The sequence below is a fragment of the Marmota flaviventris genome, unplaced genomic scaffold (genome assembly GCF_047511675.1).
Source record: "Marmota flaviventris isolate mMarFla1 unplaced genomic scaffold, mMarFla1.hap1 Scaffold_448, whole genome shotgun sequence".
Classification (NCBI taxonomy): Eukaryota; Metazoa; Chordata; class Mammalia; order Rodentia; family Sciuridae; genus Marmota; species Marmota flaviventris.
This window is the reverse complement of record NW_027288276.1, coordinates 44,156-58,242: the sequence shown is the minus strand read 5'-3', so window position 1 is coordinate 58,242 and position 14,087 is coordinate 44,156. Positions and strand designations below refer to the sequence as shown.

At 49.6% G+C, this 14,087-nt stretch overlaps 1 protein-coding gene across 2 annotated transcripts; it reads right to left on the bottom strand.

The window, feature by feature from the left end:
- Positions 1-953: 953 nt before the first annotated feature.
- Positions 954-7,275, bottom strand: LOC114084328 (cytochrome P450 2A13-like). Of its 2 annotated transcripts, XM_071607261.1 has the most exons (9): positions 7,096-7,275; positions 6,660-6,822; positions 5,795-5,944; positions 5,419-5,579; positions 4,196-4,372; positions 3,068-3,209; positions 2,449-2,636; positions 1,689-1,830; positions 954-1,135 (listed from the first exon to the last, which is right to left on the bottom strand). In XM_071607261.1, the coding sequence occupies exons 1-9, from the start codon at positions 7,273-7,275 to the stop codon at positions 954-956; spliced, it is 1,485 nt and encodes a 494-aa protein (XP_071463362.1). The 2 variants fall into 2 exon arrangements, with proteins under 2 accessions (XP_071463362.1, XP_071463363.1); XM_071607262.1 differs by lacking the exon at positions 6,660-6,822 and having other exon boundaries at positions 7,074-7,275.
- Positions 7,276-14,087: the final 6,812 nt, after the last annotated feature.

Genomic DNA, 14,087 nt, shown 5'->3' with positions numbered 1-14,087 from the left:
TGGGCTGAACTCTCTAGAAACTTCTTTGGAATCCCCCAAAATACTGGAATGCAGAAGAGGCAAGTTGTCCCTCTCCTCTCTGAGAGGAGCCACTCTCTTCCTTGAGAGTGTCCCCTTTCCCTTTACCTGTCCCTTCAATAAACTCCTTCATGTTATACTCTGAGCAACATATCTGAAATCTTTCTGAATTGATCACAAGAATTGGGTTTGAAGGTGGGTTCTTCACAAGGCCTTGGTTTCTTGAAAGGCCCCGGCTCTGTAACATTTACACATCTGTGCATGAACACACACCTGCTCATGGCTGTACTCAAATCCAAAATTCTGGCCTTCCCTGAAAGAGTTCATCTCCCTCACACACCTCAATGAGAGGCCTGATTCTACTTCCCCAGATGGACTCTGAGTCCGACACACTGGCCTTCTCTGACAGACACACAGATGATGACCGCTGGTTTTCATGTTCTGCATAATTAGGCAGGAGTGTAGATAAATATGTTGTTTTATTCAGGGAAGTGATGATATTTTAAAATCTCCACCAAAGTCTGGGCACAGATGTTGAAGCATTTGCTAGGCACTTCTGTTCTGTGTTCTGTGTTCACATAGTGACTTAAACTTTCTAAGCCTCAGCCGCGTCACCTTAAAAATGGGCATGAACACTGTTCCCTTTCACGTGGGCTTTTGAGTATTAAGCTGGGAGATCATTAGATGCTTTTAGCACAGAGCTGACAAAGAATGCTTGCTCGAAATAATAGCTGTTATTATTATTATTATTACTATTACGACTGCGACTACCACCACCGCATAGTGTAAGGGTTCCCTGCTCTCAGGGTCCAATGTCCGGCAAAGGCAGTCTGTTGGTCTGTTCTTACTCTTCTCCCTCTTTTATTATCCAACTTCCCTCTTACTTCCACTCTCCCTTCCCCTTAACCCCGCCTCCCCCTTGGCTGGGCCCCAGCTCAGCGGGCCAGGAAGCTCATGGTGTAGGTCCTCGGGATGGTGGCAAAACCCACGTGTTTAGGAGACACGTCTATGTCCTGGGGCGCCTGTGGGGACTTGAGGCAGAAGTTCTGCAAGATGGTGGTGAGGAAGAGAAAGAGCTCCATTCTAGCCAGGCCTTCTCCAAAACAGTACCGCTTTCCTGAAGAGGAGAGGAGGGAGGGGCCAAGGTGAAGCCAGCTCTCTGCAGCCTCACCCCAGTACCAGATGCCTGCAGCGTTCTCCCAGGGAGTAGGGGCTGCAGCCCTGTGACCCGAGAGACCTTCAGGAAGGGCTCTAATCCTCTCTGAGCCTCCATTTCCCTGGCACATGAGCTGGGGTGATCCATGCCAGCCTGTAGCACTGGGAAGTTTAAGTGCCCCTTACCCCCAAATACATTCTCAAATACGGCTGTATGCTGTCATCTTCTAAGAATCTGAAGATGTTGTTCTGTGTCCTTAAAAGGATTTCTGACTCTCTCTGATCCTTCATCATCACCATTTCTAAATGAGATTTGATCATCCCTTCCCTTTTCCTGGGTGCAGATATATAGGTCCTGGTTGTTACGGGAGTTGCAGCTGGTAGGCTCCAGGGTAGATTTCAAGAGGGACTTTAGAGCTGGAGAAAGATGCTAGGCTACACTTAGAGAGGGAAGCTGGGATGAGCTTCCACTGGTGGTGTGAGCCATGGCCTGGCAGCAGGTGGTGGTCTCTTACCAATGGAAAAAGGCACAAATGCATCACTCTTCTTAAACTGCCCCTTGTCATCCAGGAAGCGCTGGGGGTTGAAATCTTCAGGGTTGGAGAAGAACTTGTTGTCTCTCAGCACAGAGCCCAGCATAGGGAATACTTCTGTGCCCTGAAGAAGGGAGGAGGAGGGGTGGATAAGATGGGTTAGAAGAAGAGAGTGTTGAAAGTTCACAGGCACCAAAAAGAGAGTTAGGGTACCCCACAGGAAGAGAAATGGGAGGCGTGGGAACAGGGCTCTTCTGAGAGAGAAGCTTTGGGGGGGTATGAAGTTAATGCCTGTGAGACAGGAAGTATGGGGGAGTAGGTGGTTCACGCTCTCTAAGGCAGTAAAGTTAAGGGACTCAGGGTCTTTGTCTCCTGGGACAGGATGTTGGGGGATGTGGGTTCATCTTTCTCAAGGCTGGAGGTTGGGGGAATTTGGGGAAATATTGGGATTTGTGTCCCTCAAGGCAGGATGTGTGGGGGACATGAGGTTCCTGTCCTGAAGGCAGGAGGTCTAGGGAAATGAGATTTGTGTCTTTTGAGACAGCGAAGTTGGGAGACATAGGGTTGATTCTCCTGAGACAGAAAGACTGGGGCTACTGGAGACACAGGAGTCTCGGAATGGCAAGATGCAAGGCACACAGCAGTTGCATGATTCTTTGATGGAGGGTGTGGGATAGGGATTGGAAATCTATTGATGGGGATGGGGTGCTAGGGTCCCAGGGAGTGGCTCAGAGGTCAGCACCTTGGGGAGGAAAAAGTCCCGAAATTTGGTGTCCTTGATGACCCTGCGAGACAGGCCCATGGGAATCATGTCTCCAAATCTTTGGATCTCGTGGATCACGGCCTCTGTGTAGGGCATCTGGGCGCGGTCCTCAAACTTGGGCTGCCGGTTCCTGCCAATCACCTGGTCAATCTCCTCATGGAGTTTGGCTGAGGGAAAAGGAAGACGGTATTTAGGTACCCAGTGGCTGGAGAAGAGGCACGACAATCCAAACACGTAAACCTGGGTGAATGGCAAGCACCTCTGTAAGACACCCCCTTAGACCATTCAGAACAACCAATGGCCACACACATTGTGGCAGCAGGGTCTTGTTAACTTGATCGTACCAGATGGGAGCTGCAAGTCAGGGGCCCTAGGGAGTGCCTGGGGAGCGGGCAGTGGGACTTAGTGGGCTTAGCAGAGGAGCAATTTGCTAACTGGTTCACACACTTCCAATATTTTCATGGCTACTTGGCTGATGCCTATCCACTGAATATCCCCCACCCCTGGCCAAGGACCTGAGAGAGGTGGAGTCAGTGGAGCTGGCTCAGAGGAGTTTGAAGGGTCTATGGCCTCCACTCCCCTGTCCCTGCAGCCTTACCCTCCACCTCTGGGTGCTTCATGAGCATCAGGAAGCCATAGCGCAGGGTCGTGCTCACGGTCTCGGTGCCAGCAAAGAAGAGGTTCAGCGTGGTCATCACCAGGTTCTTCATGAAGAACTCTGTGTTGGGGTTATTTTTCTCCTGAAAGGAGAGAGGCCTTCAGGCCAAGTCCCAAAGTCTTCCCTTTGGGGCCCTTCTGAGGTTTTACCTTGGACCATCTCTCTTAGGTCCAGACCTAAGGTGAGAGGAGGGGGCCTAGATTTGCTGGGCTCTGCCCAGGTTTCAGGCTTTTGAGTAAAATTCTGGCTTTGTCCAAAATGCTCTTCTCATGTGCTTTGCCCTGATGGCTATCTATTCTTTCATGACCAGGCCAGTTGTCACTTTTTCAATTACAGGGTATTTAGTGAGACAGGGGTGGAGAGAGACTGAGAAACATGGGTGGAGATGTGAAGATGGAGTGATTCAGGAGCATTAAAGATAGTTTTTCTGAAACAAAGAATTTTAAGCAACAGCATCTGTTCCCCCAAACATAGTGAAGTCTTTGGAGGATCCCCTTTCTAATCCTTTGAACATCAGACTCCATAAATCCCTATCTCCTTGCCGCACAGAAAAGAGAATGACATGCAGTTGGAGGTGAGATCTTTCAATGTCACATAGTAAAGCCAGGTCACCTATCCACATGAGTGTGACTGATGACCAGGTTATAAAACATCAGACAGTTTGGTGGCTGAAAGCATCAGCCACAGAGTCAGAGAGACATTGTTTTGAGCTAGGGTCCACTTTTCTTTGCTCTGTGACCTTAGGCAAGTTACTTATACTCTCTGGGCCGCAGTCTCTTCACTTGTAAAATTGGGGTCATAATAAAACATTGTTCAAGAGCTGTTGTAGATGCTAAGTAAGCACTCAAAATAGTGCCTGGCTCATGGCAGCACTGTAGAGGTAGTTGTATGCACACGTTCCTCTGGGCTTACAAGGGCTGGGCAGATGGAATAGTGGTGTTTAATTATGATTGGGACCATGAGGATTATGCAAAGGGAGGCTAATTTGGGCCTCTGTTCTTCTGCCCTCCCTGGCCTTATTTCCCACTGCCTGGCTTTGGACCTCCCCACCCTGGCTGCTGGCTGCACCTCCTTCATGCGGATAAGAAAGGAGTCGATGAAGTGCCGCGGGGAGTTGGGGTCCAGAGTGCGTTGGTTCTGCTCCACCTTCCTGGCCACGAAGTCCTCAAGGCCCTGCAGCTCCTTAAAGGCCTGTTGCTGAGGTCCTGGCAGGTGCTTCATCACCGAGTAGAACATCTCATAGAGCTGGTGGTTGCGGAAAGAGAAAACAAAGACCAGACAGCTGTCAGTGCGCAGCACCCAGTGGGAGTAGGACCTGTCTCCAGGTGAGAAAGGCGCGGGTTCAGGGCAGCTGAACCCCATGTGTTCAGTATTTGGGTGGGGCTGGAAGGCAGCATAAAGTGTTCCTGTGGGTTAATTAGGAGGGCAACTGTCTAAGAATTTAGGGGAGATGATTGGAGCATGCATGTAGGTTGCAGATATTCAGGTGAGGTTGTGTTGGGAGACATTTTTGTTGAGATTTTCAGGTGGGACTTTATGGGGGGGCACCTATTAGGTGTTTGGGCATTCAGGCAACCTCAGCTGGAGACAGCTGTGCATATACTTACTGGATTGGGAGCTTCTAACCAGGTGTTCAGACATTAAATGCTGTTATTCAGGTGGCAAAGTGAGGGGGTTGACTATTCCCCTCTTTAGGTATCCAATGGGCTGCACAGAGGGACCCCTTTAGGTGTGTGAGTGAGTTGTGTTGGAGGACGCTTTTTTGGGTGTTTAGGGAACATTCAGTGCCCAATATTTGGAGTCTTGGTTGTGGTGCCTGACCCAAGTGTTCAGGTAATTCAGTGGGCAGAGTAGGGACCACCTGTGGACTGGCTTGGGACACCATGATAGAGGTGAAACGGTGTTGGTGGCCTGGATTTTGCAGCACCAGGTATTCAGGCACCCAGGAGGGAACTCAAGTGGTCATTTGTCCAGGTATTAAAATATTCAGAAAGGTTGGGTGGGGAGGCTCTGCTAGAGATGAAGGCAAATTGGGCTGGGAACATCTCAGCTGATTGAAGCCATTTGTGTTTCCTGCAGGCTCTGTTGGGGACGTCTGTTGAGGTATACAGGTATTCTTGGAAACCATATATTGGACACTTGTCACTTGTCCTGGATTTGAATGCAGCTGGGGGCTGGTTTTTATCAATGGAGGGGGATGGCAGTATGGGACACAGGTTGCCCTGTGGGGGTAGGGGTGTGGCAGTTGGCCACTGTGGTGGCAGGGGTGGTGCCCAGCTGGAACAAGTTACCTGCCCGGTGGAGGTAGCTGTGAACTGGAAGCTTCCCAGCATCATGCGCAACAGTGACAGGAACTCTTTGTCCTCATAGTCAAAGCGGTCACCAAAGACAATGGAGCTAATGACATTGGAGACTGTTCGGCTCAGGTAGAAAGTAGGATCTATGAAGGCGCCTGGGGTGGGGAGAAGGTGGGAGTGATAGACCGGGATTGGAATAGAGCCAAGGGGGCCATCTTAGGCCAGTCCCAGAATCTGAGCCAAGGACATTCCCAGCCCCATGCCACAGACGGCGGCCACACACACCCTTTCCCCACCTAAGACCCCATCCAGCGACACAATGAGGGGGATTTCCTTTTCCTTCTGGCCTGCTCCAGGGCTCCCAGCTCACCACAAGTGTCCCGGAATGCCTGGATGAGGAAGCCTGCCTCCTCCTGGATGCGCTCCTCTATCCCGCGCTTGCCCACTCCGAAGTCCCGCAGGGTGGTGATGGAGAAGCGCCTCAGCTGCTTGGCGCGCTCCCCGTTGCTGAACACTACCCCTAGAGGTGAGTGCAGTGGCGGGAGGAAGTCACTGACAAGGGTGGGGGCCAGCGGGCCACACAGCACCCCTAAGAATGTGCCCAAAAGGTAGAGGGTTGCACAGAGAGGCAGGGAGCAGGGGACCATAGGCGCCGAGCTGGAGCGCTGAACAAAATGACAGGCACTGATCCAAACTTGGAAGGAGAAAAATCTGGAGAAAAGAAAACTGGATAAGACAGATGCAGAAATTGGGGATACAGAGACACGAGGGACAGAGGGACAGAGTGAGATTGAGGAAATATAAAGTGTCTAGGCTTCTCAATTGGAAGAGACAAAACACAGGGAGAGAAGAGAAGAGGTCTGGAGAGAGGAGAGACTCTCAGCAGAGGGTGGAGATGGGGATTTTGAAGAGTCACTGTGAGGTTGTGACTGATGAAGAAGAAGGGGGGAGGGAAGGAGAGAAAGAGTCACGGGGAGCATAGAAGCTGAGGTGACAAAATCGAGGAGCCAAGAGATGGATCCATCCAGGGAAAGAAGAGAACAGGGCGACAGGTAGGGAGAAGCAGGGACAGACTGGGACATGGGAGGTTGAAGACAGGCCAGAGTCCAACACAGGGAGAGGCAACAGTGAACAGGGACGCAGAGAAGACCAGACAGAGGCTCTGCACAAGCTCAAGGGCAGCTGACTTGGGGCACGCTGGGGAAACTGAGGCCACCAGGTGCTGTCCCACTTACCGTAGCCTTTGAAGAGCCAGTCAAAGGTGGCGTTCTCCCCTCGCCCGCTGAACTCCTCAGCCTGATCCACCAGGGCCTCCTTCACTGCATCGTAGCCACACAGCACCACGACCCGGCGAGTCCCCAGGTGGACCGTGAACACGGGGCCATAGCGCTTGCTCAGCTGATGGGGGACGATGGGAGTGGTTAGAGGGCTTGTTCCCTGAATTGGTTCAGTTCCCTCCGTGTCAGAGATTGGGATGTCTTTTCCCCAGTGTCTGACATCAGATGATCTCAAGGTCTGTCTTTCCTGGCTAGGTCCTGGCTTCCCAACACTCAGAATTCTCCTGTCCTAGGACTGTAGCTCCTCAGGTTCAATCCTCTGCCACAAAGCCCTGATGAAACTGGGAAGTCCCTGTGCCCACCCCATTTCACCCATCTCCCTGGAAGGTGGCACCTTCATGAGGCAGTTGTACATCTGCTCCGTGTCCAGCTGCAGGTAGTTCCCGATGAAGGGCAGTGGAGTGGGCCCGGGAGGCAGCTTCCCCCCGAGCTTCCTCTGTCTCCAGACAGACATCAACACCATTACACTCAGGCAGGCCAGCAAAGCCACCAGCAGCAGCCCTGAGGCCAGCATGGTGGCAGAGAGTAGGACAAACAGGTAGGGAAGGCTGGGATGGTCTATCTTTATACTGCTGAGATCAAAGTCTGGCCTTTGGTCCCGGTTACATAATTGTATCTTGTCTTCTTCAAACTGCACCCTCCACCAGGTACATACCTAGTTTGGAACACAGCCAGCAAGCAAGGAGGAGGGGGCAGATTAGCAGGGTAGACTTCTGGACTGGATTTGTGACACCTGAGGAGGAAGCACCCCAGGGCTAAGGATTGCAGAGGTGTGGGGATATTTGCATACCAGAGCTTCTGAGCTTAGGGTGTGGGGTTGCAGAGTTACAAGGGTCCTATAGGTGCAAATTACAAGGTCTCAGAAGGAAAGGATCCCAAGGTCTGGATTTCACTGGAATAAGACAAGATGTGTGGCTGTGGATTTGGGGGTATTTTGGTGAGGAGGGACATAGATTTAAGGGTTCTAGATGTGCATGGCTTGGGGTGAGAAGGCCCCAGAGCTTGGAGTGGAGTTCCTGAGAGGGAATTCCCACAGGATTCTGGAGTGAGCACTTGAGCCCTGCTGTTTACCTGATGGCTGTGTGTGTGTGTGTGTGTGTGTGTGTGTGTGTGTGTGTGTGTCATTGGTTCTTTCTACTTATCCATAACATTAGGATTCATTTTACACAGTTATACAAACATGGAATATAATCTGCTCTAGTTCAGTCCCCAATCCTTCCTCTTTCCCTCCATTCCCCTCTCCACCTGTTCCCTTCCCTTTACTACTAAGAATCTTTCTTTATTTACTTATAGATTTTTAAATTAGTGTCTTATGAATGTACATGATGGTGAGATTCACTGTGGTATATTCATATATAATACATAATAACTAGGAATTGAACCACCATATGACCCCGTTATCCCACTCCTTAGTATATATCTAAAAGATTTAATATCACCATACTACCATGACTCAGCCACATTAATGATGATAGAAGCAAAATTCACAATGGCCAAGCTATGGAACCAACCTAGGTGCCCTTCAATAGATGAATGGACAAAGAAAATGTGGTACATATACACAATGGAGTATTATTCAGCCATAAGGAAGAATGACTTTATGGCATTTGCTGGATGGAACTGGAGACTTTCATGCTAAGTGAAATAAACCACTCTCCAAAATTCAAAGGGAGGATGTTTTCTCTGCTGAAGCTAATCCAGTATAGTGGGGTAAGGGGATAAAAAAGTAGAAGAAAGCTCAGTGGAACAGCTGAAGGGGAATGCAGGGAAGGGAGAAGGGATGGGATAAGGAAAGACAGTGCCGTGAATCTGACCTAACTTTCCTGTGTGCTGGCCCTTGACACCCAGTCTCATCATGGAAACCTCAAGTGGGGCCAGGATGGGCAAAACAGAATTAGCTCCTCCAGGGCCCATGTGTGGCTGGGAACCGGGTAGAAGACCAGAGTCACATTTCAGCGGGACTTTGCACAGAACCAGAGAGGAGTAACTCACAGTCACAGTGGACAGAGACTCTGCTCAGACCTTGAGAAAGTCATGACAACAAGAACATGGTGGCACATGCTGACAGTTTCCTGGGTCCCCATGTACAGACAGCCCCCCTGGGTTCCTACCTTGGTCCTAGGGAAGCCCACGGGGTTTACTGGATCATATCTATGGTATTATTATTACTAATATGCATGCTTCCCATTTCACATAAGGTGCACCGAGGACAGATGCAGGATGAACATGGAGCAATCACATGAGAAACCTGAGTCCAAGGGCCTAAACTCCCCCCTGTCCTGCTCTGCTTCTCCATTTCCCCTTTTTGGATTTTGTTTAGTGGATGGGGAACATTTGGGCTGTAGAAGATCCTATTTGACGATGAGTTCAGTCTCTTTTAGGAGTGATTCCTGGTTTGTCAGGGACTATCATTAGCAGCCAGAAGGAATTGGACATTTGGGTCAGGTCCAGTGTGGGCCCTGTGATGCTGAGGGTGGGCGCAGAGAAGGGACGAGTGGCCCTACTGCCCTTCCCTCACTGACACTTTCTTTAACAATAAGGAAGTCACCCTTGGTGATCTTATTGTTCTCCTAGAAGATGGAGTCTGTGTTTGCATGATCTTTAAATCTCTCTGACAATGAGGTCCCTCATCACCCACCTCACTGAGGGCACCTTGGTGATAAGTGATAGAACTGGGCTTTGAACTCTCCCCACTTCTCTTTTCCTTTCCTGACCCAGCCCACCCTGGGGGCCAGATGAGGACCAGGTGTGGCAGAAGGTGGGTGCTGAGACTGGCATCAGCAGTGGGCACATGGATTCTATTTGCAGGTTCAGATACCAGTATCTGGTAGGTGCTAAATGGGGAGGCATCGGGTTGGCATTGAGATTGCCCCCCGATAAACACCAGGGTGGAAAAGAAGTTGTCATTTAACTGGACAACAAAAGAAGATCAGAACCTCCTCTGGTACCAAGAGGGTTCCAAGAGTAGACCCAGGTGGTCATGGAGTTGGCTTCAGGAGGGAGGAAGGGTAGGTGACCAACCATCGAGGCTCTGAGGTTCGGCCCAGGAGATTCTGACATTGTGTTAGGTAGGTGCTGAGACTGGCCCTATCTGGGTTTGGGATTGGCCTCAGCTAAACCTTGAGTGGGGTGCCAGCAGAGTGCTGGGCAGGCCTTGGTGGTTGTACCTTCCAGATTTGCCCTCCCACAGGACAAATGGAGGTGGGCGAGGTTGGCACTCCCAGGACTGACATTTTGCTCAATCTCTTTTAGGCCACTGGACTCTGGAACCTGTGGGGAGGGAACAAAGCAGAGAGAAAAAAAAAAGTTGTTTGTTGATATTGGAGGGGGAAGAGGTGAGGAAAAGAATTAGCACGGGCTTGTCAGGTATCCTGTTGAGGGCCGCAGCTGAGTCAGGATGACGCGTGCATTTTTGCCAGAAGTAGTGGTTGAGAGGTGATGCCAGCGAGCCATTAAGATGATGACTTTTGAGTTCTCTCGGAGTTCCCGTTGAGTTCCGGTTGAGCTCTCACGGGAATTCCTGAAGAGTTCGAGTTGGTTGGTGAAGTTCTGGTGGTGGGAGTTCCGGTTGGTGTGTGGTGTGTTGCTGGAGGAGCTGCGTGGGTGGCATTTGGGAGAGTTCCCGGGGAGTGTGCTGGTGGAGTTTGGAAATAAAGTTTGTTCCTGCTTGAGTGGCTCGTGATTTGTGCCCAGCCAGACTGTGGCAGTATCCAGTCCCTCTAATCCTGATTACTGGCCTTCACCTGGGCTGGCCCCAGGCCTGGACCTCTCCTATCCCCTACCCACCCCCTGTTTTATTTTAGAAGGGAGGGAGATGTTTGGAGAATTTGTTCCTCAATGAAGTTGACTGGGGGATGAGGGAAGGGTTATGAATGTTCAAACAGGCTTTCCTGAGCTGTCCAGGGAAGAGATGGGAGTGTCCGAATGGGAGCAGGATTTGGGGAGAGGTCAGTCAAGTGTGTTTGCTCTTGCTGATATCCATGGGCTAAAGGATTCATGTCTGAAGTCACGTGGGAGTGGCAAGTGAGTGAGCTAGTGGTGAACTCCAGGAAATTGCCTTGCCCTTGCCCCAGTGAGTTTCCCTTTCTGCACACATGAATTCCTACCTAGATGGATTATGAATAACAAAGTGAAGGCCTGGGTTGGAATCCTAACTTCTGTCTTTGTTGTGTGACCTTGAACAGGTGACTTCATGGAGCCTTGTGGGGTCAGGGACAGTACCTGCCTCTCAGACTATTTGGTTAAGGAACATATGAGTTAATGCACATTTAGTGCAAAGCAGAAAATGCTCAATAAATATTGGCTTTGTTATTTGCTGGTTGTTATTAGACCTTATTAATCTGTAGGATAAAAGATATGGATGGGAGGGCTGGGGTTGTGGCTCAGTGGTGGAGCCCTTGCCTGGTCCATGTGAAGCACTGGGTTCAATCCTCACCACCACATAAAAAGAAATAAAGGTATTTTTTTAAAAAAAGATACAATAAAAATTTTAAAAGATATGGAGGAGAATTTCTCTCAGCCCTATCCTGGCTTTTACATTCTCTAGCCCAAAGTTCCCAAAGATTTTCCTTTGGGGAAAGAGGAAGTGAGACAGAGATTTTATAGACACCTCCCACCCTCCCTCCCCATCCTTTTCTCCATACAGCTGACCTTTAACCCCCTGGATGGGAAATGGACCTTCCAGATGGATGGTGCTCTTTGAGGTAGTATCTGAGAAGGGCGGATGAGCATCAGTTGTTCAGAGCCTGCACAGGATTGTTTCTGCTGCCCTTGTATCTCACCGTCTTCCCATATCGTCCTTCCCTCTTCCCACAGGCTTTCTGTGTGCTCTGGCTAGCTGTATGTTGGTATTGTGTTGTTCAGTAGAGTCTCCCAGATGTCTCTGTCTAGTTTATCTTTATGTATGTCTTTCTGGGTGTGTGCATGTATGTTTCAGCATGTTCATGTTCGTGTTAATTAACTTATTATGGGCCAGTCTTTGTGGGCTATGTGTTTGTGTGTAATAAGTGGGTATCCAGTTAACGTCTTCATGTGCACATTTGTGTGAGCAGCTGATATGGGGTGTGTTTCTAGACAGGTGTGCCTGAATGCTCACCAGTCTCTGCCTCTGTGTACATAGCTTAAGAACATGTTTTGGGAGATAGTGTTTGGGGGATGTCTACAGTGTGTATTTTGTGTCCAACCTGGAGCATGAATGTGCTTCTACATGGTCTGTATGAAAGCACAAGTGGGTGACTATGTATAAGTGTATGGATGTCTGTGTGTGTGCACATGTGTGTGCATCTGTGTGTGTTCTTGTGTATATATGCAAGCACGTGGAACATGTTGTGCACAGGTGAACATCTGATATCTGCCTGTGCTTGTCTGTGTTTGGATTGAAATGTAATCCTGGCCTGGCTTCGTTTCTCGTTTTGAAAAAACAAATAATTCCTGTGTTTTTAAAGTATTTACCTCCCTCAGTTTTCAAGAGCAGGTTGAAAAGCCTCCCTGGGACAGGTGTGTCCAGGGCTGATTACTTCCCACTGGATACATTTAAATATCCTCCCAGAAAATTCTCATTCCCACGTATCACCACCCACCTCCCAAGCCATTTAACAGAATCATTCACCCAGTGTTCCCTGATTCATGTCAGCTCTGAGCTGAGTGTTACCAAGTGACCAGAAAGCCCTGGGCCCTGCCTCACTCAGGGCTCACTCCTAAGGGGAAGACAGACCCACAGCTCAGAATGGACTGTGCTGGGGTGGGAAGACACAGGCAGAGGGGCCCAGACAGGATGGAGAGAGCACAGGTGTCTGTAGGAACCCAGAAACATCACCTGACTCGCCCTCGTGGGCATAGGATAGGCTGTTAGTAGGGATTTTGTGCAGAAGGATAGGGAGGGTTGGGAGGTTGTATTCCACGCAGAAGAACCAGTGTGTGTGAGGGCCTGGGTGTGTGGCTGGGTGGAATTAGGCATTAGAGATCTGGGCTCGTGTTTGTGGAGAGAGCTAGGGCCACCGCAGGAGCCAGAATGCATGGAGCCTAATTCAACTCAGTGAGGAGTGTAGACTTCATTTTGAGGCTGTGGGGAGCCACATAAAGGTTTTAATCCGGGGGACAAAATGGTCAGATTTGAGTTTCAAAAAGAGTCTTCACATTTTTGGAAAACACTTAATGCTGGCAGCTGAGAAATGAGTTAGTGTCTGCTACAGCATCCAAGTGAGAGTGGATGGAGGAGCCATGCGGGTGGGGATGAGGGGGTGGGCTGGAGAAGACCTGGAGAACTGAGACTTGGTTGCAGTTGGCTGTGCCGGGCTAAGGGTTAGGGGGGCACTGCAGCAGGGGAAGATGGTCATGTCATTAACTAATTGGTGTTCTAGAGCCTTCCCAAGGCTGATTACTTCCCACTGGATAAATTTAAATATCACACAGATCAGGAGAAGATCTGAATCAGGTGGTAATGGCTTTGGCTTTGGGTATGTGGGTGAACAAGACCCAATCTCTGCTTAGGGATTTCTTAGAGTAATAGGAAAGTGCTGCAGCCGGACTACGGCAGATGGTGGCCCGTACTGAGAGCCCGGGACACTCAGGTGTAAGTGACGAAAGAAAAAGCTGCCCATCCATAGATAGGACGGGAGCAAATCTGCTCGTCCCTAGGCAGATAGGGCGAGAGGAAAAATGGCCATTTTGAGAAAATGGAGAATATTGATACAGTATGTTTGTGTCTTGTTTTGTCTTGAAATGTTGTATTGTCTTTGTGATAAAAATATGGAAGGGGTGAGAAGTAAATTACTAAGGGAAGGAGGCACCCCAGTGGAACCAAGAATAGTTAGGGCATGTGTTGATAAAAGCCCAAGAACTCTAGTCAGAAAGAAGAAAAAAGTTCAGAGGAGGAAGGATTATCAAGAAAAAAATTACAAAAGGCTACTACTAAATACTTTTCGTTATCGGAGGGTGCGTGAAGCCGCATGGAGGCTGTGGCATATAGGAGCCGATCATGGCGCAAAAGGAATTTCCAAGCTGCAGCAGCCGGCTCTTCCCCGCCCCCCACCCGGGAAGAAGAACGCCACTTCGAGAGCCCAAATCCAAACCTGTGCCCGGAAGCAATTTGAGACCAGGACTCTCCCCAGGGCCATCTGGGGCTGCCCAGGACGCTACAGCCAACAAAATACACTACCAGTGTCCCTGATGTTTGGTCATTTCCAAGGCCAGTAACTACAGTGGTTCTCCCACACCTGGAAGCTAATGAGTAATGAGCACTATTAAGGCTTATTTCAAATGTAAAAAACCTTGAGATGATGTACTAAATTGTTCAGAAGGTTGTTTTCTTAGTGCCTGCTGGAATAC

Bases quoted from the DNA above. Each gene is read 5' to 3' on its own strand.
- LOC114084328 (XM_071607261.1), bottom strand. From the start codon at position 7,275: ATGCTGGCCTCAGGGCTGCTGCTGGTGGCTTTGCTGGCCTGCCTGAGT. The intron at 5,945-6,659 runs GTAAGTGGGACA...ACTCACCTCTAG, and splicing joins CTGGCTCTTCAAAGGCTACG to GGGTAGTGTTCAGCAACGGG. The intron at 5,580-5,794 runs GTGAGCTGGGAG...TCCCCACCCCAG, and splicing joins GGCATTCCGGGACACTTGTG to GCGCCTTCATAGATCCTACT.